The sequence below is a fragment of the Dipodomys merriami genome, unplaced genomic scaffold, assembly GCF_024711535.1.
Source record: "Dipodomys merriami isolate MVZ:Mamm:240054 unplaced genomic scaffold, mDipMer1.0.p SCAF_5, whole genome shotgun sequence".
Lineage (NCBI taxonomy): Eukaryota > Metazoa > Chordata > Mammalia > Rodentia > Heteromyidae > Dipodomys > Dipodomys merriami.
The window spans coordinates 40,977,554-41,004,459 of record NW_027206068.1 but is presented as its reverse complement, the minus strand read 5'-3'; the positions used below and the strand labels follow the sequence as shown (position 1 = coordinate 41,004,459).

Below are 26,906 nucleotides of genomic sequence, written 5' to 3'. Positions count from 1 at the left end.
ATTCTGAACTCTATGGTGGTATATGCTTCTACAATCAACATTGGGAGGCTGAGGCAGGAGGATTGAGAGTTTGAAGCCAACTTGGGCTACATAGTGAAATCTTGTCTCAAAAACAGAAAAAAAATACTCTTTTGCACAATTTCTTGTCTCTACTTGTTAAGGCTTTTCCTTCATTTAGAAGGAATTGGTAATATAGTCACTCTGGTTGATATGTCATGGTGAAGTTCTGGTTTTCTGACAATCCCCATAATGTCTGGTCACTTTTCAGGGTATCTGGGAAATGGCTTGGTGAGTGTGCTTGGATTCTTTGGAAAACATTCATAGCAAGAGCCTATGATGTTATTATAAGACCACTTCCCTAAACACTTGACTTGTTCATTCTTGGCTAAGACCATGCCAGTATTATAATAACTCACATCAGAACTGGTTTGCTGGTTGGAGATTTTTTTGGGGGGAGGGGGGGTCCGGGCGTGGGGCCTGAACTCTGGGCCTGTGCACTGTCCCTCAGCTCTTCAGCTCAAGGCTAGCGCTCTACCACTTGAGCCACAGTGCCACTTCCGGCTTTTTTCTTTTTGCTTATGTGGTGCTGAGGAATCGAACCCAGGGCCTCAGGCATGCAAGGCAAGCACTCTATCACTGAGCCACCTTCCCAGCCCCTGATTGGAGATTTTTTAAAACTTATTAAGATCTTTGCTCAAATATTTTGATCTTAAAGACACAGCAACTAGGTGGCACCAAAGCTCCCTGCAGTTTGATAACTGCTGTAATTAACATTTTGTCCTTGCTGCCACCTGTGATAGTTATGTCCATCTGGCCTGCCACATTGCTACTACATGAATTCTGCTTCTCCATAGTTAACCTGACTCCAGCAGAAATAAGCAGATTTCTACTGCAACATTTCCCTCTTGCATCCGCTGTTGCTCATTCCATGGATTAGCTAATTTCACATCTGTTCCAATACCTTGCCTTACTATGCCCTGGGAAAGTGGGTGTGAGCTACATGATCTCCATTGCACCAGGTGTATCAATATGACATATTTCTTTTTTTTTGGGGGGGGGGTCTGGTAGTGGACCTGAACTCTGGGCCTGGGCACTGACCCTCAGCTCTTCAGCTCAAGACTAGCGCTCTACCACTTGCCACAGTGCCACTTCCGGTTTTTTTCTTTTTGCATTATGTGGTGCTGAGGAATTGAACCCTGGGCTTCAGGCATGCAAAGTAAGCGCTCTACCACTGAGCCACCTTCCCAGCCCCAATATGACGTATTTCTGAACAGTGAGTGTAGGTAAGTCCCCAAGGCAAGCTTTGGTTATATATGGCTAGGGCCATGTTTTAAGAGGTATAGCACTTGCCTGGAATGAGTGAGGCCACAGTTTGAATCTCTAGTATAACGAAAACAAACACAAAACATCTGACATGAACTCTTGCAGCAGTCTGATTTCATGGCATTAATATGGTCACATCGCTCCCTTGCCTAAACCCTGTGCTAGTGGTCCTGCATAGGGTTGTCTTTCTACGACTGCTCACCTTACTGATGCCCTGCTGTCCAAAGTATGTTCAGCTTTAGCAGATCTGCCAATTTGCTGTGTTCTTGCAGCCTTTCCCTAGATGTTTATAATCTATGACACCAGGATACATAAGGCCTATTTGGTAAAATTGGACATCAACACAACCGCATTAAAAAAGGAGTCTTAGACTGTAATCCTAGCCACTCAGGAAGCTGAGATCTGAAGATCACAGTTCAAAGCTATTTCGGGCAGGAAAAAAATCTACGAGACAACTCCAGTAACCACCAAAAAAGCTAAATGTGGAAGTATGGCTCAATAGTAGAGTACTAGCCTTGAGTAAAAAAGCGGGGGCCACTGATAGCTCTCATGCGCAGGCCGAATTCTAGCACTAGGACCAGCACGAAAGGACAAAAGATACGGTTCATATACCTGCTATGAAATGAGTTTTTAAAACATGTCTAAGGGAGCCACAAACATGCCTTTCCCTTTACTGGTCCATGAGAGCAACTTCATTCCAAACATGTATATTGCATGTTCACACAGGAAAAAGCATACATTCATTATAAAAATAACTTTCTCAGCCGGGTGCTGGTGGCTCACGCCTGTAATCCTAGCTACTCAGGAGGCTGAGATCTTAGGATCGAGGTTCAAAGCCAGCCCGGGCAGGAGAGACCATGAGACTCCTATCCAGTAAAGCACCAGAAAACCGGAAGTGGCGCTGTAGCTCAAGTGGTAGAGCGCTCGCCTTGAGCTGAAGAGCTGAGGGACAGGGGCTGGGAAGGTGGCTCAGTGGTAGAGCGCTTGCCTTGCATGCCTGAGGCCCTGGGTTCCATTCTTCAGCACCACATAAGCAAAAAGAAAAAAGCCGGAAGTGGTGCTGTGGCTCAAGTGGTAGAGTGCTAGCCTTGAGCTGAAGAGCTGAGGGACAGCGCCCAGGCCCAGAGTTCAGGCTCCATGACCGGACCCAAAAAAGAGCTGAGGGACAGCGCCCAGGCCCAGAGTTCAAGCCCCATGGCCAACCAAAAAAAAAAAAAAAAAAAACTTTCTCTTCACTGTTCATATGATTTCACCTACTTATTGTGACTCAAGTTCTTGATAGGGACTGGAAAGGTGGCTCAGTGGTAGAGTGCTTGCCTTGCATGCATGAGGCCCTGGGTTTGATTCCTCAGCACCACATGAGCAGAAAAAGCCAGAAGTGGCTCCATGGCTCAAGTGGTAGAGTGCTAGCCTTGAGCTGAAGAGCTCAGGGATATCGCCCAGGCCCAGAGTTCAGACCCCACGACCAACCAAAAAAAAAAAAAGAGTTCTTGATGGAAAACTCTATTCTGGATAAGTCTTTCACAGTCAAAAAACAGAATGATTTGGGATATTTTCACATATTCTTGTTATATAAGAGACCTATTTAAAACTGATCTTTTAAAATCTTGTTAAAACAATAATTGAAACACTTGACTATTCATGATAGAACTGGAAGTTTGAAGCTGGTAGGAGCTAGCACAATATCCACCAGTATTTTAGTTGACAGAATCTAATTTGGACTCCCCACCAGTGAGAACCTTTGCTGTGAGAACTACAAAGGTGGGTAAAACACACATCCTCCATCTTCTTGGGAACACTCCTCCGGAACAAGGAAGATCATAAAAGTAAAAACTGAAGTGCAACCAGAGAATATAGAGCTATGGGAATCTGCAAAAACTTTAGAGACAGAAATAAGGGTGTTGGGCTGGGGATGTGATAGAAAGCATATGAAGTTCTAACTATAGCACAGGAGGGAAAAAAAGACCTTTAAAAGGTCTTTGGTGGAGTAGGAAGAAACAGTATGGACAAGGGCTCAGCACCAGGAAAAAATGAAAGAATAGAGGGGTAACAGTTCAGTGGAATGAGGGAGGGCAGGCTGCGAATATGAGGGCAGGCCTAGACAATAGCAGAGATAAACATGAAAACAATAGGAACCCTTGGTATTGGTTTTAGAGGAAAATGAAAATTCAAATTTTACTCTGTAGTGATACTACACAAGAATCTATCAACTACACAAGTGATCAGAGTATATAATGATTTATAAACAAATACATTTTAATCCAAAAAGTTTCAACATTAGGTGGCTCAAGCCTATAATCCTATACCTTCAGGAGCTGAGATCTGAGGATCAAAGCCAGCCGAGGTAGGAAAGTCATTGAGACTTACCTGCATCTGTACTCCAAAAAGCCAAGAGCAAAGTTGTGGCTTGAATGGTAACAGTGCCAGACTTGAGCAAAAAAATAAATATTACTCAAGGCCCTGAATTCAAGAACTCACCAAAAATAAAAAATAAATAAAAAAGGGACTGAAACACTACTATAGCATTTCTAAAGAGAGATAAAATTGAACAAAGATCTATCATTGCCTCTTTCCAATTTACAGAACTGTGTAATTGTGCAGAGAAAGGCTCAATGTTAGTGATGTTACAGTACCAATCATGATCCCATCAGATTCTCAACTTCTCTTGGGGTTGAAATCTGCTGGCTAAGTCAGAAAAGGCCTTGCCCTCTCCCTTCCTACCCAAACTGCACTTGCAGTACTTGGCTTCCCTTTCCCAGCATGTTATTAGGAATCTATGGTATGTGGTTTTACTTTGGGGTGGACATTTTTAGCTGTCAAAGCTAATGACCTACCAGTTACTTTCATGTTTGTCAGTTGCTACTGAAATGGCAGTGGGAAAACTTGCACTAGAAATGTCCAGGTTTCCCTTGTGCTCTGTAGGGATGTGTCTGCACTGTAGATGGATGGCCTAGATGAAGCCCATCTCACAGAGGGAAGTAAGAACAATCAGGAGCAACTCTACTGAAGACAACTGATAGGTCTGAATGCCTGTTTCCTACAGAAGAATCAGATAAAGATTCTTTTTAAGTCCTGGGCTAATAAAATCATCCAGTTGTTTCCCTTAGGGTTACAGCAGCCAGAAACTTGTCATGACATTTAATAGTGAGAAAGAAAAAAAAACTATGACTTTGATAAGTATTGTTGGTCATAGCTATACTTTATTTGATTAAACCTTTGATCAGAAATCCAAAACTTAATATTTTGTGGTTATATAAAAATACAATCGATTTTATGAGTTTCCAGAAATAAATTATGAAGAAAAACAAATGGAGCCTACTCCTAATGGTCTCTCAGAAATTGCAACCTTGGCCTGGGAAGATACACATACAGAATGCTTACATTCACCTTCAAATACATTCCATTCTTCTCTATCCCTTATAATTTTCTAAGCCACAGGTAGAATGTTAACGATTACTAGGTAATTGGGAACACACTTTTTAGTTATTTTCCCATAGAAGAATTTCATGGGCTGGGCGCTGGTGGCTCATGCCTGTAATCCTAGCTACTCAGTAGCTGAGGATCATGGTTCAAAGCCAGGCCAGGCAGGAAAGTCCATGAGACTCTTATCTCCAATTAACCACTAGAAAACTGGCAGTGGCGCTGTGGCTCAAAGCGGCAGAGCACAAGCCTCGAGCAAAAAGAGCTCAGAGGCAGCACCTAGGGCCCCACATTGAAGCCCACGACCAACCCCCCAAAAAAAAAATTCATGAAGGAAGTGTCTGGTATTTTTCACAGTTGTATAAATATAAGAAAATGAAAAATACAGTTTTGAGTTTTTTTGTTTGTTTTGAACCCAGGGTCTTATGCATGCTGGGTAAGGGATATATTACTGAGCTTCCAGCCTCAGTTTTAGTTGTAACTACAAGTGGTTGGCAACTGTCTCCTTAATTGTTATTGCAGGAGTAGGTCCAACATGAGTCCATATGTAGCCCTTCTCTGGTCTGGTGGGGACAGTGGGAAATGGTGATGACCTTGACTTGAAATACTCAGAAGGTGCATGACAAACAAATTCCAAGTATTCCATCTTCCTCGGCAGGTCTTCCTCTGGCCCTGCAAGACAGTCAATGGAGAGGTTAGAATCAATTTTGAATAATATATATGTAGATGTATATATATGTATATATACATAGGTGTGTATATACATATATATACATATTTGACTCAACTGAGAAATGGGTCTGAAAATATTGAACACTTAAACAGCTTGTGCTTGCACTGTTCTACATAATATATGTATATGTGTCATGAATCCTCACAAAAACCCCAACTAGGCAGCTATGATTCCCATTTTGCATATGAGCACAGTGAGGTGAATACTGATCTTGACAAGTCTTACAGCTGATAAGGGGCAGAGCTGTGGACTCAGTAGTTTGTCTGCAGAGCCCATGCTCTGCTCTCTGTGCTGGACTGCTTCCTCTAGGGAGACACTGCAGAATTTTAGGGTCAGAAATGGTAGAAGAGGAGCCCCGGGAAGGGGAGGGGAAGGGAGGAGAGAAGAGGGGCCAAGCAGATGAATGTATTCTTTTACGTATATCTAAGAGTTAACTAAGTCCAAGAAGTTACACCAGTTATTAAACTCACCTATGATATAAGACGCAGGATCAAACTGATCTGTGGGGCTAGACAGAGTGGGAAGGAGCCAGGTCAGTGCTGCGCTCTTCTCACAGTACTGGTCCTGGATAAAACCCCTGATCTGAGCATAGTAGAGCTTTCCATCTTGTTCATCAATCACAGAAACAACATCACCAATTTGGTAATATACTCCCTGCGGGAAACAATACCATATTTAAAATAAAAATACAACAACACAGCTATGAATGTAGCTACTTTAATCACATAGCAGTTTTCAAAGTAGTCAATATAAGGTCTAGGGTATTAATGTTTATGTTTGTACTTCTCTCTTTTCTTTCCTTTTCCCTTTTTCTTTTGTGCCAGACCTGGGACTTAAACTCAAGGCCTGACCTTTTCCTTTTTTGCTCAAGGCTAGCACTCTGCCACTTGAGCCACAGCTCCACTTCTGGCTTTTGCTGGTTATTTGGAGATAAAGAGTCTCATGGACTTTCCTGCCTGGTTTGGCTTCAAATGGTGACCTTCAGATCTCAGCCTTCTGAGTAGCTGGGATTACAGATGTAAACCACTAGTTCCCAGATGCTTGTTTCATTTTTATGTTTTATTTTTAATTAATTTACTTTATTTATTTATTTATTTATTTTATTATTATTATTATTATTTTGTCAGTTGTGGGGCCTGAACTCTGGGCCTGGGCACTGTCCCTGAGCTCTTCAGCTCAAGGCTAGTGCTGTACCACTTGAGCCATGGTGCTACTTCCAGCTTTTTCTGCTTATGTAGTGCTGAAGAATTGAACCCAAAGCCTCATGCATGCGAGGCAAGACTCTACCACTGAGCCACCTTCCCGGCCCCCTCATTTTTATTTTTATTTTTATTTTTTTTCCCTGGTCCTGGGGCTTGAAAACTCAGGAGCTAGACACTGTCCTTGAGCCTCTCTGAGCTTGAGCCTCAGCCCCACTTCTGGCCTTTTCTGTGTATGTGGTGCTGAGGAATCGAACCCAGGGCCTCATGCATGCAAGGCAAGCACTCTACCAACTGAGCCACATTCCCAGCCCCCCTCATTTTTATTTTTTAAAAGTAATTTTATTAAATTTTTGGTTATGTGGTACTAAGGAACTGAACCCAGGGCCTCATGTATGCTAGGCAAGCACTCTAACACGAAGCCACATTCCCTGCCCTTGTTTCATTTTTAAATGAAATGTGCAGATTTTCATGCACATATGATAGCTTGTACCCAGAACATGAACATTTGTTCATGTAACTTCTTTTATTTTGTGTTAGGACAATAATGTCTCTAATTTTAAAAAAATCTTGACTTCACTTCTCACGAGTCATTTTGGTTTATAGCAAAATGCCCCTCCCCAACACATGTGTGTCCTCCTCCATCATCAATGATACTACTAGCGTGGTCACAACTGATGAATCTACACTGACAAAACACTGACTGAAAGCCCATAGTTTACCTTAGGGTATAAGCTTGGTGGTGTATATTCTGTGGGTTTCAGCAAATGTAGAATAACATAGATTCATCATAATGGCATCATAGAAAAGTTTCACTGACTGCCTAAAATTCCTCTGTGCTCCATGCTATCCCACTTTTCTTACCTAGCTTCATTATCCTATACAAAGTTTATGGGATGTACTGAAAGCCACATAAGGCAGAGTGCAGCCTGCGTTCCAACACCAGCTCATAGGTCTTCCCAGTGCTTACTTGTCGGGCGTATACTCTATACACGCCTCTTCCAACCACCCAGCTAAAGAAAATAGATACCATAAGTTCATGTGAAATGAAATGACCAAAATTTTTTTTATTATAACCACTATCAAGATTTGTTACTCTCAATTTGCCAAACATTTTCCTGACTCAAGACTGCCAGTCTCTTCTGCTTCCTATTCAGTTTTATATCTTCCCACAGTGTGATTACTGGCATTTCTCATACTTAAGGATTTTTGTCCTATTCATTTCCTATCCAACTAAATAATCTGTACAAGTCTCATATTAAATTCTCCCTATGATTCTATTTATCCATTTCCTGGGTCTTAAGCTGAAAACAATATGACATCTGAAAATCCATAATAGTGGACATAAATAATTCCAATATTCAGCAATTCCTTAGGTAGGTCCAGGTCTCCACAGACACCCTGCAGAATCAGTATGAGACGGCTTTGCTGGGTTGTATACTTCAATCATAAAAATGATTCTGAAGAAATATTTCCAGTATCTGTACTGTAACATGAATAGCTAATAGGCCAAGTGTGTCCTCAGAGTCTCTTATCCATGTGTCTGAAGTAGCTGTAGCATCTGGATCATGATGGACGAGTAGTCAGCACAGGCCACCACAGTCTATTCCTTATAGTTCATATCCATCAGCAGTGGGTCCTTTCTCCCAGATACCATTCTAAAGCTCTAAGCTATTTATCAGATAGTTTGTGTTTATGATTGTCTACATGTATAATCATGTCCAAGTTATATATTATATTGCTTATTACAAGCACTCAAATTACATGATGAATATTAATCCCAAATATACGATACTGTGGAATGCAAAGACAATGTCTTAGTGAAAGAATTCAATGGCAAGCCATGCCTGGCACACAGCAGGTATTCATAAGCATGTGCTGTATACAATAGTCCCCCTTATTTGTGAGTGACAGGCTCCAAGACCCTCACTACATACCTGAAACCTTGGTCACTACCACGTTCTGTATATTGTTTTCTTTGTGTGCATGTATATTTATGATAGTTTATAATTTAGGTAAAGTAAGTGATTAGTAGCAATAAGAGAATGGTTATGACAATATTTAAAATGGATAAATTATTTCTAGAATTTCCAACTTCACATTTTCACATTGCCACTGCCCACAGGTCACTGAGATCTTGGACAATGAAACTGCTAAGAGAAGCCAAGGTGGTGGATTAGAGCAAGCAGCACTCTCCAAATACCAGAGGAAATGAAATTCCTAGCGCAAAATTTACTTTTAAAAGTGCTCAGTGATCTAAAAGAAGAAGCAAGCAGATAAATGAAGTAAGGAAATCAATGCAAGACCTGGACAAGAAAGTTAGATATACAGAAAAAGAGATAAACAAACATGGGAAAACCTTGAACATCTGGAACATGATTAATAGACTAAACATAGAATCCATGTTGTAAAGTTGGCTGCTGGGGGCTTATACATGTAATCCTGGTTACTCAGGAGGCTGAGATCTAAAGATAATACTTTGAAGCCAGCCTGGGCTAGCTCTCATCTCTAATTAACCACCAAAGAGCTAGAAGAAGTGGTGCTGTGGCTCAAGTGGTAGAACACTAGCCTTAAGCAAAGAAAACTCAGGGACAGTGCTCAGACCCAAAGTTTAAGCCCAGGATCTGAAACAAGAGGAAAAAAGAAAAAAGAATCCATGGTATAGAAGAAGAAGCTAAGATGCAAACAAAAGGCACACTATAGCAGAAAAACCCTCAAATATTAGCAAAATGTAGAAATATAAATATAGGGGGTATTTGGAACACCGATACCCATGGCCAGAAAAGAATAGCCCCATTCCACAATATAGTTAAAATGCCAAGAGTATAGAACAAAGAATAGATACTGAAAGCCAGAGGAAAAAAATGCCAACTTACTTACAAACATCAGAATTACCTCAGACTTTTCCATAGAAACCCTAAAGTCATGAAAGCATCAAAGTAAAAGTAATAACTGCCAACCAGGAGTAATGGACCCAACAAAATTGTCATTCCAAGTTGATAGATAAATGGAAACCTTAAAGATAAACATAAGCTAGGGATTCATAACCACTAAGCCAAAACCGCAGATAATGCTCAAAGGAATGCTGCACACAGAGGAGGAAGATGGTCACAAAAATGAGAGATCAGAAAGAAATAAGTGTCATAAGAGGAACAGATTAACACATGAGAATTAGAAAAGAAACATACTCAGCAAACCAACAAAATCTTAGTGAACAAGGGTTAGGTTGGTGGTGGTGGTTTTTTGATTTTTGGTTTTTTTGGGGTTTTGTTGTTGTTGTTGGGGCTTGAACTCTGGGCTTGGGTGCTGTCCTTGTGCTCTTCAGCTCAAGGCTAGTGCTCTACTGCTTGAGCCACAGTACCATGTCCAGTTTTCTAGTGGTTTATTGGAGATAAGAGTCTCAAGACTTTCTTGCCTGGGCTGACTTTGAACTGAGACCCTCAGATCTCAGCCTCCTGAGCAGCTAGAATTATAGGCGTGAGCCATCAGTGCCCAGCTGTTGTTGTTTTTGCCAGTCCTGGGGTTTAAACTCTGGGCCTAGGCTCTGTCCCTGAGCCTCTCTGTGTCAAGGCTAGCACTCTACCACTTGAGCCACAGCACCATATCTGGCCTTTCTGTTTTATGTGGCACTGAGGAATCAAACCAAGGGCTTCATGCATGCTAGGCAAGCACTCTACCATTAAGCCACATTCCCAGCCTTTTTTTTTTTTTTAAGGAAGAAATAATACCTAAATCAACCAGGAAAATGGCCACAAAATCACAGAGCTAGAGAGGCCTGGGTTGAAGCCCCAGTAAAGACTTCCACCTCATCCCCCAAAAAGAAAAAAAAGAAGAAGAAGAAAGAGTATGAGAAACTATAGGAACACATGGAGATTGAACAGCATATTTCTGAATGATCAGTAGATCACTGAAAAATCATGAAGAAAAAAAATTTTAATTACTAGAATTGAATAGAAATGAAAATACAACTTACAGGAATCTTTGAAATACAGTGAACGTGCTAAGAGGAAATTTTATAGCTATGAGTACTCACATTAAAAATCAGAAACACAACAAATAAAAAAACCTAAAGATGCCCTTCAAGGTTTAGAAGAACAAGAGCAAGCCAAATCCAAAATCATTAGATAGAAAACAATAATATTGATCAGAGGAATTAATATAGACTAAAAGGAAAAATCAGTGAAACAAAGAGTTGGTTCTTTGTAAAGATAAACAAGATTGATAACCCTTTAGCTAAAGTAACTCAAAGTGGCAAAGACTCAAATCAATAAAATTAGAGATAGAAAGGGGAACATTACAGGAGATACCAATGAAATTCAAATGAATATACAGGGGGACTGTTTAGGGAAGAGAACTAGGAGGAGGGAAGAGGGACAATGGACATAGTGATGGAAGAAAGGATATGTTCAAAGTATATTATATACATACATGAAAATAACATAAAGAAATCCATTATTTCCCAAAGGACTTGTAGGTTATATCTGTTATAATCCCTTCCTAAGATTTACAGTTTAAAAATTTACATCTACTTTCTCACTGAAGTAGCAGATGTCTGAAGTAACATGTCCTTTGGCTTTGTCCCAAGGGATCATTATCAAAAAGTCTTGAACTCTCTCACCACTAACCTCTAGTAGGTATTAACTCCCATTAATACATTTATTTATCTGACTTCTATGTACAGGTAGTTTAGAATCTCTGTGATCCTCTGCTCTTCCTACTAGATGTCATGATCCACACCTACATTCAAACACAGTCCACCTCTGTCCTCACCCTTTAATGCCTTCACATGGGAACGGGATGCCTTACTCTTTCATGGCTCCACACTATACAGTAGCATTTTAAGGACAATTCTTATCATCTGTGTTAAATAATACTCAGGACCCTCAGATCATTATTTCCACAGGTAGATTCTCCTCCCACCTCAGCTCCTGATAAGATGTTTTACAACAGTCACAAATGGGATAACAGCTTGGGAGATTAAAAAAAAAAAAAAAAAAAAAAAAAAAAAAAGCTCCATAGAAGCTTACCTTGTAGAAGATTGATTCTGCAGTGATGATGGTGGAAACAGACTCAGGAGCTTTGATAGGCTGTGAGAAAAAACACAAACAAAAACATTAGCAACAATCATGGCATCTATGTGTGCATATTATGATCCTCCCAGCCATATATTAGAGTTGTATAATTTGAAAAATTCTAAAATGTATTGTTTGGTGACAAGAAATACAGTAAAATTATAGTGTTATAGCCAGGTAAAATGATCACACCTGTATTCCCAGCACTCAGGAGAATGAGGCATGTTGATCATGTGTTCTAGACCAGGTTAGCCTATATAATAAAGTCCAGTGTCCAAAATAAAATTCTTCAATGTACCATCTCTGATATCATTAGAAATATACTATTTCTAATAGCCTGAGCATGACAGAATGGAAGTAATAAAAAATGCACAGGTGAATACAAAGTGAAAAAGTATCTTTCTGAAGGGTTCTCAGCAATAGAAACTACAAGGCATTCTCAATTTTGTAACAATCCTGAACTAAGACTTTAGAAACTTTGTGAGTTCTTAGTAATCTGTTCCTTTAGAAGGAACTATCATGAAATCCCTACTTACATTTCAATAACATCTCAATGCCACAACATAGAACCTAGGCCTCCTCCATCTACCTTGATATCACCCTTGATGGATACTGTAGATATTTATAATAAAATAATTAAAGAGAATCATCTGCAGTACTGAAAAGGAAAAAAAAGCCTATGATACAAATATAAACAAATGAATAACATGTTTCATCTAGTCAATAAAATGCTTCATCTTAAGAAAACCAAATTATAGAATCTTATTAGAAAAAATTCTAATGTTAGAAACAAAACTGATTAAGAATTTGAGGGGGGGAGGGGGGAGGCTGGGAAGGGATGTGAAGGGTAAACAAAGGAGGAGGCTGCAATGCTTGGTAAGAAATGTATGCATTATCCTGCCCATGTAATTGTAACCCCTCTGTACAGTATGTTCACAAATAAAATAAAATATAAAAAAAATTTTGAAATCTGCAAAAATATTTATTGCAGGACCACTCTGCTTTATAAATGAGTATGCTCAATTTAAGAAATGTCTTTACTGGTATGTAAAGGATCCTTATTCTGAAAAGTATTACACTGAAGTTTAAAGTCTGTAATAACGTGGAGCACTGGTGACTCATGTTTGCAATCTTAGCTAATCAGGAAGCTGAGATCTAAGGACTGTGGTTTAAAGTCAACTAAGCAGAGAAGTTGATGAGACTCTTATCTCCAGTTAACCACTCAGAAACTGAAACTGGAACTGTCTCAAGTGGTAGTACTAATCTGGAGCACAAAAGCTCAGGAACCCCGAGTTTAAGGCCCAAGACCAGTATCAAAAAAAAAAATCTCTAATGAATAATTGTGCATTGTCTCCTTCCTAATGGTTCACAAAACTACAGCTGTAAAAAAATGTACTGTCAACTATCATAACTGTTTCTATGGTTTCTTTTTTATAACAGAAAAAGGGATAATAATTTAAATTTTTTATTCATATTCATCAAACTCATCATTATGAATAAGATGTTATAATAGCATAAAAAACCATTAAAGGAAACCAATAAGAATATGATGAGTCCCAGTATTATTTTCTTGGATCTTTAAAGAACAAAAAAGTTTCCTAGTGTCCTTTCCCATATCAAGAACTTGGTCTGAAAGTGTGGCTCACAGTGCTTGTCTAGCAAGCATGAAGCTGTGCGTGCAAACCCCATGATCACCAACAGATAAAACACAAATCATAATCTCTCCTCTTCCTTTGCAAGGATAACCTGTTAACCAGGACTCAAAGTTAGTGCTTCTTTTAGCTTCACATTTTATATTTTCCGAGGGAAAAAGATGAGGAGCGGGGACGGGAAGAGAAAGAGAGACAGACAGAATTACTAATGATATAAACAGCAGACATTCTTTTGGGAAGTCCGCCCCGCTCCCCACGACGTGGCAGTGTGCAGGTTCAATGGTGGGGGGCAGCGGCAGCGACGAGGGCACACTACACACACATGCATTGCAGTAAAAGAAGCTGTCCACAAGCATCTTACATTTTTTAATTTAAAAATATGTCTTCTCCCTTTTCCTTTAGTGGAAACTTTCTTTTCGGCAGCGGGAGCGGATTTGTATTTGGTGTTTCTGAGACGCGCGGACCTCCTGTGAATTTCTTGTTTGCTCTGTTACACAGAAACAAAAAGAACAACAACAACAACAACAAAACCCCACAGCGCTGTAGAGAAAGCAACGAAGAACGGGGCCTCCACAGCCGTCTCACGGGGATCCAGGGGCCTGGCTATCCGAGGGTATGTGAACATTCACGGGCAGACGCGCCTGCAGGAGCGGGGCTCGGAGGAGCGGGGCTCCGAGCCGCGGGCTGCTCACCCCGGGGCCCGACACCGAGCGCAAGTTCAGCTCAGGCAGAAGTGACCCATGTGTCACTCATCTGGGACAGGACCTACAGCGTTCTTCCTCAAGGCGGAAGATGGATCAGACTGGGTATGCTGTCATTTCCCATGCCCTAATGGCCTGGTTAACAGCCTGGTGTCATGCCCGGGCGGCGCGGCCTCCCCGACGCGTCGCGTTGCCAGCAGAAGCGACCACCCCGGGAGACTCGGCCAGGCCCTGGCTGCTCCCCCCGGGGCAGGGTCCTCCCGGGGGCAGGGGCGGGGCCCGGCCTCACCTGCTTGCCGCCCCCGCCCCCGTTGCTCTGCGGAGGGGCGGCCGAGGTGCTGGCGAAGGTGGCCGCGCCCAAGCCGCCGCCGCCGCCGCTGCCGCCCCCCGCGCCGCCGGCCGGCCCCGCGCCGCCGCCCGCGCCGCCCCGGCCCGTGCAGTGGTGGCACAGGATCTCCCCCTGCGGGCCCTTCTTCCACATGGAGGACGACGTGGTCTTGCAGACGCTGCAGGTGGGCTTCAGGCCCAGCGGCATGGTGGCCGGCTCGGGCGGCCCCCGCGGGCGGAGCGACACGGGAATGGCGGTCGCTTGCCCGGGCCGCCCTCAGGCGGGCCCGTCACCCAGACGACAGGAAGAGCGGGGAAGGCGAGGGCCGCGGGACGCGGAGTCGGCCGGTGCTGGGGATCCGGCTGCAACCACTGCCCCCTGCAGGCGGGCGGCAGGTCGCGGCCGCCCGGGGCCCAGGACCGGCCTGGGGGCGCGGGCGGGGCTGGAGGGGAGGAAAGGGCGGGCGAGGGGCGGGGCCTGTCCTATCAGGGAAGGAACCTGAGAGGGCTTCCGGAAGTGGGCGGGGCTCTCGCCCCTGTCCGACGCACACCCCACTTACTGACAGGAAGTGTCCCTCCCTCCTGCAGTTCAGCTGACGATCGCCTGGGGGAGCAGTTCCCAAACTTCTCGGTAGAAGAGTTGAGTGGCCGGGTAGAAGGCAGGATGCTCTGCTAAACATGAATTTCAGATTTAAAAACATCGAATGTATTTTTCTTTAGTGTGAGTATCCCACGTACTAATAATCGTTGACTGAAATTCACGTCCTGTGATTTTTATTTGCTACGTGTAACAACCTGACTGAGGACATCTTGATGCTCTTGAAAATTACAGTCTGAAACTCTCCACCCAATAGTTTTGTTTATGTGAGCTATGTCTACGGGAGTTTATATATTACAAGTTAAAATGCAAACATTCTTAACTCTTAAAATATAAAGCACGCATTTAGAAGGGCTTAAGGTGATGGTGCTATAGTGTATGTAGCTCAGACACCACTGAGAAAATGGGAGAGGAAAAGTCAAACAACTGGTTTAGCATTGCTGGTAAATAGTTCTGACCCTAAGGGCTTGCTGAAAAGGACCTCGGATCACACTCCAGAACGAATGGCGGGCTAGGCCAAGCTATTACAAGAAGACAAATGGCCTCTATTAACATCACTAGTCAGAACGGATCTTTTCAAAGAGAGGAGTCTCTTCCCAGACTTACATATACCCTTCTTCGTGATCCTTGGATTCCTAAACCTAGCAGCCTTAGCTCGAGCTATTTGTCTTGTCTACCAATCATTCTTTATTCAAAAGGACATACAATAGCTTCTATTTCTTCTCTATTAGGGTCTCCTCCTCCTCTTCCACCTGCTAATGTATCTTTTCTACCTACCAAGGTTTGCCTCCTTTTGCGCTTTAGCTCCAAATTACTTCCTCCCATTCACTGAAAAGTTTGGACTCTAATTTACTACCTTCCTCTCCACCACAGAATATCATCCTTGGACTGGCCAAAATGCAATCTTCTTCTCAATTCCTTATCCCCTCTCAACTCCATGTTCTGTCCTGTTATGTTAGCTCCCCATACTCTACCCTCTGTGATCATCAGAGAGAAATATCTTTTCAACCTTGTTAACTTCTCTACAACCTAGGAAAATGAAAAATAATACATATGTGTGTATATATAATATGCAGTATCCAACTCATACATTTGTAGCTTATTACAAAGTAACCACACTCAGGTAACTAAACTGAGAAACAGATGTGACTATTGCAAAAGCTATAGCACTCCCACCTTCATGTACTTTATCCAGGTATAGTCGCTATAATAACTTATAATAGTGACAATTTTGTAAATTCCCCCCATCAGGTAAAGGAAATTTCCTTCTATTCCTCTGCTCATCAAGAATATGGGGGTTGGAGAGTTAGCTCAGTGGAAGAGCACTTACCTGGCAAGGTCCTCAACTCTGAAAAAAAAAAAGCTAAAAAGAATCAAATGGTTCTCTCTCTCTCTCTCCTCTCTCTCTCTCTCTCTCTCTCTCTCTCTCTCTCTCTCTCTCTCTCTCTCTCTCAGATGATTATAATGCTATTTCTGAATGTTAAATGAATATTTCAACACTTGGAATCAGTCAAGCTTGGTTGTGATGGATTATCCTTTTTGTATATTATGGTTTTGTTTACTACTGTTTTGTTTCAGATTTTTACATCTATGTTCAAGAGTGATATAGGCTTGTAATTTTCCTTCCTTGTAATATACTTGTCAGATTTTTGGTATGTCCGCCAAATTAGAACTTAGCAAGAAACTATTAGAGGTTATTAGGTACTGATACAAAAAAACCCCTCAGAGATTAAGAAAAAAATTACAAAGTAGTGCATAGGGTAATATGATTATTTTGTGTAAATTTAAAAGTTCTCTGTGTTCCATATATTTATTAGAACTAATCAACTTTGGCAATTGATTTCAACAGGAGTAGCCACAGGGGATTTGATGTTGTTGTTGTTGTTTGGTCTGTCATGGAGCTTGAACTCAGGTCTGTCCCTAAGTTCTTTTTGCTCAAGGCTAGCACTATACCACTTTGAACCACAGCACCACTTCTGAATATCTGGTGGTTAATTGTAGATAAGAGTCTCACAAACTTTCCTACCTAGGCTGGCTTTAAACCACGATCCTCCAATTTAGTCTCTTGAGTTCCTAGAATTATAGACACGAACCACTGGTGCACAGCTAAAAGGGAATATTTTAAGAAATCTTGCAGTCTTTTATATTACCTGACATCTTTTTCAGCTATACATGCATTACTTTAATTCTAAAAAGTAAAAATAAAAAGGAGGAGAAAATATCAAATGGAAGACATTTTTCACTTTAAACAACCTCCCCCCTTCCAAGAGGCAGAATGAGTGGTGGATGATACCTGGTTTAGGAACTGACAGCTGATTCTCCTCTCTGAGCTCATTTCCTTGCTTGGAAAGCAAGGGTGATATCTCCTAGGTTGAGGCCTGTGAAAATATTATCAGTTACTGTGCATGTCACATAGTTTTCAATTAATGGGCTTTCTCCAAATAGCAGTAACTAACAGAACTCTACAACTAAGACAACTGAGCAGAGAAGGTGAGTAGAAGGTCAAATCCAAAATGAGAGAAATGGGTAGGAGAAAAGAAGACTCCATCAGTGAAAGTATTGACCCAGTGCCCTTCTCCCTCAGCTAATGAATGCTTCAGGAAGACTATAAGCCACAGACCAGACCTTCCTGACATGCCAGGGGAGGAATCTCATACTGATACAATGTCTTTGAGTACATTTGTGCTACTATAGCAAACTACCTGAGACTGGGTGATTTATAAGGAACAGAAATACATATCCCTGATTTCTGGGGACTGGGAAGTCCATGATGAGTTTTGGTGTATGGTGAAGGCTCATTCCTGCTGGATGACCATGTTGGTGTCCTTCCATGGTGTAAGGTGGAAGTACAAAAGGGAATGGTCTGTCATCCTGATAGCCTTTGTATAAGATTGCTAATCCCATTCAGTACAGTTTCACTCTCACAATTTAGTATTATCACACTGGTGATTGGGCTGGGAAGGTGGCTTGGTGATAGAGTGCTTGCCTTGCATGCATGAGGCCCTGGGTTCTATTCCTGAGCACCACATAAGCAGAAAAAGCCAGAAGTGATGCTGTGGCTCAAATGGTAAAGTGCTAGCCTTAAGTTGAAGAGCTCAAGGACAGTGCCAAGGCCCAGAGATCAGTCTCCATGACCATCCAAACAAAACCAGAAGCAAACAAACAAAAAAATCACTGGTGATTGTTTCGTGCCTATATGCGGGCAACTTGTTTAGGCCATAGCACACACAATAAGAGATATTCAGCCTGGAGACAGATAAAGGATTCAATTGGAGTACATAGGCATTATTCACTGTGCATGGGTTGTCTGAGCATATTGTGATTGTGATTGTGTATATGTGTGTAAGTGTAAACAATAACAAGTACCTCCACATCTTAAAAATTCACAGTAAGTAAAAAGCATAAGCCAAGATTCCCCCAAGGAATTGTCAATGTCAGCATTTGGTCTTATTTGCATGATTTAAAATATTTCTTAATACTGTCAAGATTAAAAAAGAAACGAATATATTAAATGTATCACAGGACTGGTTCACCAGTTTTGTTTCTAGGTAAGTATTGGACATTTAGAGGATTTCTTGACCATTTACATTTGGTTTACTCACTTGACAAATGAGAGTATCAAGAGAACATAACTCAGAGTCAGTGTGATTGAATGAGTTAGTACATGTGAGACTGTCAGTAAATTTAAACCAGTAAATGCCTGATCAGTGTCAAATATGAGGCTCACAAAAAAGGATAGGGAAGAGAAGGAAGAAAAGACAGGAGAGGAGGAGAAGAAAGAGAAAGTAGAAGAGGAGGAAACAGCAGCAGAAGGAGGAGGAGGAGGAGGAGGAGGAGGAGGAGGAGGAGGAGGAGGAGGAGGAGGAGGAGGAGGAGGAGGAGGAGGAGGAGGAGGAGGAGGAGAAAGGAAGAGGAGGAATCATTCCTTTTAACCAGATTATGGTCAGGTAATTAAAGTCTGACAGGTAATCATGTAAATCATGTAAACTATACTTTGGGGGAAATGTAATTTCCTCCGTTTTCCTGCTAACATCAACAAACCAAAAAGACTAATGATTGAACAGAGAGAATGAAGGAGACTGATGAACTGTGAGAAGTTGAAGGAAAGCATGGCACCTCTGTCCTGTACCGCACACGTACCTTTCCTTTCTATGTTATAACCTGACAGACGAATTTCTGTGTAGGGTGTGCCCCATGGTGCCCTGCCTTATGCCTTAACTTAGTGTTCTCTGCCTGAGATGTGCTTCCTCTCGCCCTTCATACCTGACCCTAACTATCTTTGAAAACCTATCTTAGGCCTATGATAGAAATTACATTGCTGATTTCCTGACTCTTAAGTAGCTGTTCTTTTGGCTGGCGGGGGGTGGTGGTTTGGGGGGGTAGGGAGGGAGCTTCCCTCCTTCTACCTTAGATATGCACATTATAATATGGAGACAAGAAAGTATATCTTTATCCATTTTTGTGTTTCTTCCACTTTTCCATTCTTTGAATAGAGTGAACAGTGCTAATTAGTAGCTTAATGAAGATAATTTTAAAAAACACTTTTTCTCAGCAACCACGTTGGACAAGTTTCCATTCCTGTACCCCTCACTGATGAGAAATTCTGGGGAAAGGGGGTTTCATGCTAACTGCTCCCTGTAGTCATCTGACTTCTCCTACTAAGCAGCCTGAAATCAGGTTTCTCCACAGCTTCTCATGGGCTTAGAGGCTACAGGTAGCAATCTCCCTCCAGCCATCAGAAAGACCTGCACCTACTTTATCATAAATTAAAGTTATGTCATTGAGACAATCATGCAGGGTCTCTGGAGAATGCTCCCAGTGGGGTTTCTGAGCCTCTTCCTCCTGTAGAGACCAGCAACAGCAGGACCATGCTTCCTCCTGGATGGACGGAGTAAGTTTGCCCTCCTGCTCTCAACATGAATTGGAGATGCGGGTATAATCCTACTGCTCCCCCCTACCCCTGAGACCCAGCACAAAGTGCATCAGCCAACACACAGCTTGGCACATTGGACTTAACATAGAGTCCCTCTCCCAGGCACCAGCGTACCCAGCCCACCCCATGCTCCAACTGCCACTCCGTTAACTGTCACTCAGAACTCTGCTTTCCACCCTAGTACTTGCCAATCCTTTGGGTGACTGCTGGCTCAGAAGCCAGGAGATCCTTTTGAAGACCAGGTGAAGGATTCATTTTGTGATTCAGACACCAAACTAATGTAGTTTCCTAAAGGAAAATCAGTTGCCTTTGGTTTTGATTGCTTTCTGTGAGGGCCTTAAAAATCTTATTGGCTTTCCCCTTTCCAATTTGCAGGACACGGGAGAAGAAACCAGATTGGTTATTTGAGCATCTTTTTGCCACAGCTTTAGGTGGAGTTTTCTCAGAGGAGGTCTAGACTTTATCACAAAGAGAAACATTTCATTTTTCTCTTCAAAATGTAAATACATTTGCTATTATAAGAAATAAATGTTCATTGTAAAAAAAGATGCAGTATAGAGTGTATTCCACAACTCTGCTGTATCACAAACAACCATCTGCACAATTTGTAGTATATCTCTCCAGTCCCTGGGAGTGTATGTATAAAAGATGAATGCGATTGAAATATTATTCTCAAATCTTTTTATATTCAAAAGTATATATCACAGTGAACTTTCATATCTGCTCACATGTGGCACTCTCCTATGTCAAATGAGCCATTTCCCGGCCTCCTGTTAGATGGCTGCAAATTTCATGTAATTGGGAGTGATGAATGACATACCGAACTTCTCTGTCTATACACGTGGGTATGTTTCTGGGACAAAGTGCTCAAATATGTAACGAATGCACAGTTTGAAGCTGGAGGCAGAGTGTTGCGCTGCTCCTGCCTGAGGCCACGCTGCCATGTGCTGCCTCAGTGCGGACCTGCCTTCTAGGTACGGTGCCCAGGATTGTTTTGGAAGCCGTGAAAATATTATAATGCTTTGTGAAAAATTAGGAGAAAAATAAATAAAATAAATATAATTGTGTACATGAGATGGAAATTCATCTTACTTACCAAAAGGTTAATTTCATAATCAGATGCAAATTATTTTACAGTATCTATATCTGACCTTATTATAAGTACATGTATATATTCACCATATATTCACTTAACTAGTTAACACCAACTTGGTAAGCGCTGAGCCAAAGGAGTTAAAATAGTACCTAAATGTCATAAGACCACAAGTAACAGTTTTTCTTCTTCTTCAGGAAATGGACTTGGAGGTCAGGGAGCCAACAGACTTTAGTTCTAGAGATAATCTGGCTCAGAAAGAAGAAGGTGGAGACATCCAGATCCAGTCTGCTCAGCCCTACATGTCTTCACGTGATGACAGGACACAAGACGCCAAAGGGAGACCATATTTACAGGCTACTAAACATGCAAATATGTATGTAGTACAAATTTCAGAAGAGGGAGACTCAAACGAGAACAATAACAATGCCAGCAATCCATTCTCAGATGCATCTGTCCGCAGAGGTGAGAAAAAAGGAATTACCTTTCTAGAAAGGAAGATCAAATGTTGTCTTAAAATAATTCCAAGGGTGTGGATTGTGGGAAAGATTTAATTTTGTGGTTTGCTTTCTCTACTCTTGCTTTATTATAAAACATAATATATGGCTCCTGTAACAGAGTATTCCAAACTTGTCCAGGAAATTCAGAAATTCATAATGAACATATGGTAAATAATTTCTGGATTTTTAAAAAAATATGAAGTAGTCACTGATTGTAAATTGTTCCTGCCTATATAGAATATATTATTAGCTTAATATAAAAAATTCAGTGTCTGGGCTGGGAAGATGGCTCAGTGGTAGAGCGATTGCCTTGCATGCCTGAGGCCCTGGGTTCGATTCCTCAGCACCACATAAGCAAAAAGAAAAAAGCCGGAGTGGCGCTGTGGCTCAAGTGGTAGAGTGCTAGCCTTGAGCTGAAGAGCTGAGGGACAGCGCCCAGGCCCAGAGTTCAGGCCCCACGACCGGAATAAAAAAAAAAAAAAAATTCAGTGTCCTAGGTATTAGTTTTATGTAAGTAAGGAACATACTTAACAGTGAATAATAGAAATCTAAAAATCTATGACTTAAACAAATGAGATTATCTTTTTCTCTCGTAAAACATGATAGTCAAAGTTAGTTAGTTTAAGGCTACTGTTGCATGGTGCTGGTGTCCATTGGATCACCCTTCATCATTTTTTTTTATGCCTATCCTGGGGCTTGAACTCAGGGCCTAAGTTTTTTGCTCAAGCTGTGCCAGGTGAGCCCCAGCTCCACTTCCAGCTTTTTTTGATGGTTAATTGGAGATAAGAGTCTCACCGACTTTTTTGCCTGGGCTGGCTTTGAACCAGGATCCTGAGACTCAGCCTCCTGAGTAGCTGATGGTACAGGTGTGAGCCTCCAACTCCTGGTTTAGCTTTCTTAGGGTCTGGACAGTGTGCAGGAGGACTGTGAGGTTGGATCCGGTGCTGCCTCCCCTGGCCCTCCCTGTCCATCCCATGACTCATCTAGGGAATTCTAGCCTTTTAGGTAGACAATGGAAAAGGGAAACGCTCAAAGACAAAGGAAGGCCAAGAGAGGTAGCTGCACTGACAACTTGAAAGGGCCTATTCACAAAAAGTGCCCTGAGCTGGTGCTGGTGGCTCACACCAGTAATCCTAGCTACTCGGAAAGCTGAGATCCGAGGATTACAGTTCAAAGCCAGCCCAGGCAGGAAAATCCGTGAGACTCTTATCTTCAGGTATCCACCAGACACTGGAAGTAGAGCTGTGGCTCAAAGTGACAGAGTGCTAGCCTTGAACAAAAAAGCTCAGAAACAGTGCCCAGGCCCTGAGTTCCAGAACCATGATTGACAAAAAAAAAAAAGTTGCCTTGAGGATCAGCCAAACCTGACCTGGTTTCAGACACTACCCCAGAAACCACATTCCAGAGTTTTTACAATTATATCATTGATGGTATTTCAATCACACAGTCATCTCTGTCTGTGCTTTCTCGGGGGGCCCAGTGCCAACCTCCTTTAACAAGATCTCAGTCACAGGGTGGAGAGTGCTACCGAAGCCAGACTGTCCCTGGTGTCATTACTCCAGTGAAGTTACATTCCTAGTTTATACAGGCGGCAGTAAGCAGGTAGAACTGAAAAATATGTAAAAGCTGTCTCACCAATACGAGTGTTATTTATACTTGCTTCTTCTAGAAGGCAGAGCCTGGGCCTCTCTTGCTATTTATGAACTACATAGCATATAAAAAGATGGATGTGGCACAGAAAAAGGAAAAATTAGCAGTGTGATGGATTGGGAGTTATGGATATGACCACAAGTTTGGTTTGGGTGGTAGTGATGTAGTTTAAACTGAGAGCCTTGTATTTGGTCTATCCTTTGAGCTACATCGCCCAGCTACACATTTTGCTATTCTTTTATTTGGTGGTAGTAGAGGCACTGCTGCTTGTGAGGAAGGGTTTGCTACTCAAGCCCATGTCCGCAGCTCTTTTTGCTTGAGTTACTTTTTCGATGGAGTCTCACACTTCTGCATGGGAACAGCCTCTGAGAGAGATCCTGCTGGTGTCTCTTAAGTAGCTGCAGTTCCAAGAGTGCACCATTATTCCTAGTTCTGAGCAACTACTGATTTTAAGGCAGCTGTATGATCATTAAATTTATCCCTTCTAAGTTTACAATGCAATGTTTACAAAGTTTAAAAACTATCACCACAATCAGTTCTGGAACATATTCACCACATCCAGAAAAATCCAGTGGTAATTATTTCTACCCTCTCCCGTACTGCCAGTCATGCATCTGCTTTCTGTCCTAAATGTGTAGATTTCATATAAATGGGAACATGTAACATGTGGTCTTTGGATTTCCTTTCACAAGGCATCTTTCAAGTTTTGCCTATGTTGTAATGCATGTTTGTTTTATGTCCATATAATACTCTAGTGCTTGGATAGACACATTTTGTTACATTGATTGGTTGACAGAGATTTAGGTTGTTTCCACTTTTTGGTTATTATGAATAAATGTTCAGCCAACATTATATGTAAGCTTTTGTGAAATATGTTTCACTTCTCTTGAGTTGAGCTATATGGTAACAACACATTCCATTTAAAAAAACAAACTTTTGTGCTTGTTTCAGCAGCACAAAAACTAAAATTGGAACAATACAGAGAAGATTAGCATGCACAAGGATGACACGCAAATTTGTGAAGTGTTACATTTTTTAAATCAAAATTAACTCCAAGAAATGGAAACAAGAGGGTTTTTTTAGTGTTCTGTTTGTAGTTATTTCTTTTTTTCTTTCTCATTTGGTTTATTCCATGTTGTCACAGTTTTTTATTTCTGTGCCGTTTGTCATGTACATAAGTTTATCTGATTTGGGGAAGGGATGAGGAATAACAGAAATAGTGGGACAAAGGGTGAACCAATGCAACAGGGATACTCACTAGACAGTGTTGTAATGAACTCTACAACTGGGAGAGGAAGGGGAGTTGGGGAAAGAAAGTGGGAGAAAATGAAGGAGGGGGTAACCCTGTTCTAAAAGAAATGTACTCATTACTATTTACGTAGCTGTAACCCCTCTGTACCTCACCTTTACAATAAAATTTAAACAAATTTTTTCCAAAGTGGCTGCACCATATTTTGTTCTAACAGCATGTGAAGGTTTTTGTTTCTTTTCATCCTCATCGACATTTGTTGTTTTTTGTCCTTTTAATTGTAGTTGTTCTAATGTATGTGGATTGGTACATTCTCATTCCCCTAAAGACTAATAGTTTCGAATATCCTTTCACATCTTTTCTTGCCACCCGTGTCTTCTCTGAAGGATTACTATTTTCCATCTTAAAAACCAATACCAACAACCAACATTTCATTGTTTCATGACTGTATGGGTTGACTCAATTCAGGCAATCTTCTTCTGATCATGGCCATTAAGTCTCTTTGACATGGCTGGCAGGTGGTATTGGTCATAGACTTATCTTCTTGTGTACTAAGTATCTCACTTACATTTGTATCAAAAAGATACGTGTCCTGGGCGCAGGTGGCTCCTGCCTGTAATCCTAGCTACTCAAGAGGCTGAGATCTGAGGATCGCGGTTCAAAGCCAGCCTGGGCAGGAAAGTCCATGAGACTCTTGTCTCCAATTAACCACCAGAAAACTGGAAGTGGCGCTGTGGCTTAAGTGGTAGAGCGCTCGCCTTGAACTGAAGAGCACAGGGACAGCACCCAGGCCCAGAGTTCAAGCCCCATGACCAACAGCAATAACAACAACAACAACAACAACAACAACAACAACAACAAAAGAAAGAAAGAAAGAAAGAAAGAAAGAAAGAAAGAAAGAAAGAAAGAAAGAAAGAAAGAAAGAAAGAAAGAAAACAAGCAGAAAGAAAGAAAAGATATGTATGCTGGTCCCCAGCGTGTCAAACTTCTGCTTGTATTATACATGAAAATGTCTTGTTGTCCACAGCAAGTCATGTGGCCACAGGAGGGCATGACTCAAGCTTTGTCCACATTTAATGGTTTTTTTTAAAAAACTCTTTTTCCATTCTGTAGATATGATTTGAATTTTAGTCTTTTTTACCAGTCCGGGGCTTGAACTCTGGGCAGTGTCCCTGAGCTGCTTTGCTCAAGGGACTTGAGCCACAGCACCACTTCTGGCTTTTTCTGTGTACGTGGTACTGAGGAATTGAACCCAGGGCTTCGTGCATGCTAGGCAAGCACTCTACCACTAAGCCACATTCTCAGCCCTTTAATGGTTTTTTTTAAAATTTAATTGTAAGAGTTCTTTATGTATTCTGTATATAAGTCCCTAATGAGAATTTCTTTATCAGAAAACTAGCTTGGACAGTAATCCTCTCGAGTAACAAGCATGTATCAGTACATTCATCTTTTTATTGATTAAAGTGAGGTTTCTTGAACTTTTTGCCCAGGCTGGCTTTGACCATGGTCTTCCTGATCTTTGCCTCCTGAGTAGCTAGGATTATAGGAATAAACCATTGAACCCAACTACATCCAACTACTTTAAATTAACTTCTGTTCATAGCTTGAATAAAGGATCCATATTCATCCTTTTCTATGTGTATGTTCAGTGGTCCCTCCCAGAACCATGTAGTGAAATGCCTAAATCTTTTTTTTTTCTTTTTCTCTTCATCAAATTGCTTGGCAGAACAATTTGTTGGAATCAATTGACCATAAAATAGGGCTTTCATCTCGAGACTTTGAACTCTGTTCTATTAGTCTACTTGTCTGTCCTTTTGAGGCTGGGCCATATTAATATTTATTCCTTTTCAGTCTCTACCACAGTGATTATTTTAATATAGGTACTACAACTTGGACACGTATATTCTGGGATTCTGATTAGGAAGGTAAGTATCATACTTCCTAGGTAGAGACACTGCAGTATCTGTAAGTTAACTCCTCTAAGTTAACATTTTTAAAAAAATGTTATTCTCGGGTGCTGGTGGCTCATGCTTGTAATCCTAGCTACTCAGGAGGCTGAGATCTGAGGACCATAGTTCAAAGCCAGCTTTGGAAGGAAAAGTCCTTGAGACTCATATCTCCAATTAACCACCTGAAAACCAGAAGTGGTGCTGTGGCTCAAGTGGTAGAGCACTCACCTTGAGCTGAAGAGAGCAGGGACACCACCCAGGCCCAGAGTTCAAGCTCCATGACTGACAAAAAAAAGTTATTATAAAAGTGATATGCAGAAGGCTACAGGTACATAAATCAAGTAATGAGTACATTTCTTTTTGAACAAGGTTACCCCCTCCCTCACTTTTTATGTGCCCCTACCTTCACTCTCCCAAAGACAGATAAATGTACAAACAAGACAAAAAGAAAAAAAAAAACAGCAACAAAGAAAAACCTACTTCTTTCCATTTCTTGGAGTTCATTTC

At 41.5% G+C, this 26,906-nt stretch overlaps 2 protein-coding genes and 1 pseudogene across 3 annotated transcripts in view; 2 read left to right on the top strand and 1 right to left on the bottom strand.

Annotated features, from left to right (window-relative positions):
• Nucleotides 1-4,501: 4,501 nt before the first annotated feature.
• On the bottom strand, nucleotides 4,502-14,811 carry Gatad1 (GATA zinc finger domain containing 1). The gene is made up of 5 exons (XM_069996483.1): nucleotides 14,390-14,811; nucleotides 13,761-13,886; nucleotides 11,703-11,762; nucleotides 5,947-6,130; nucleotides 4,502-5,415 (listed from the first exon to the last, which is right to left on the bottom strand). The coding sequence occupies exons 1-5, from the start codon at nucleotides 14,633-14,635 to the stop codon at nucleotides 5,225-5,227; spliced, it is 807 nt and encodes a 268-aa protein (XP_069852584.1). The 5' UTR covers nucleotides 14,636-14,811; the 3' UTR covers nucleotides 4,502-5,224.
• Nucleotides 13,902-26,906, top strand: part of LOC138809673 (protein lifeguard 2-like) — a 35,648-nt gene continuing 22,643 nt past the window's right edge. Inside the window, exons 1-2 of one of the 2 annotated variants that reach the window (XM_069996481.1) lie at nucleotides 13,902-14,205; nucleotides 21,249-21,516. In XM_069996481.1, the coding sequence (XP_069852582.1) occupies nucleotides 14,140-14,205; nucleotides 21,249-21,516 (334 nt within the window). In that variant the 5' untranslated portion in view covers nucleotides 13,902-14,139. Of the gene's footprint in view, nucleotides 14,206-20,133; nucleotides 20,201-21,248; nucleotides 21,517-26,906 lie in introns of those variants that run through there. The other variant, XM_069996482.1, reaches the window with a different exon arrangement.
• Nucleotides 24,140-24,239, top strand: LOC138810310 (U6 spliceosomal RNA; annotated as a pseudogene).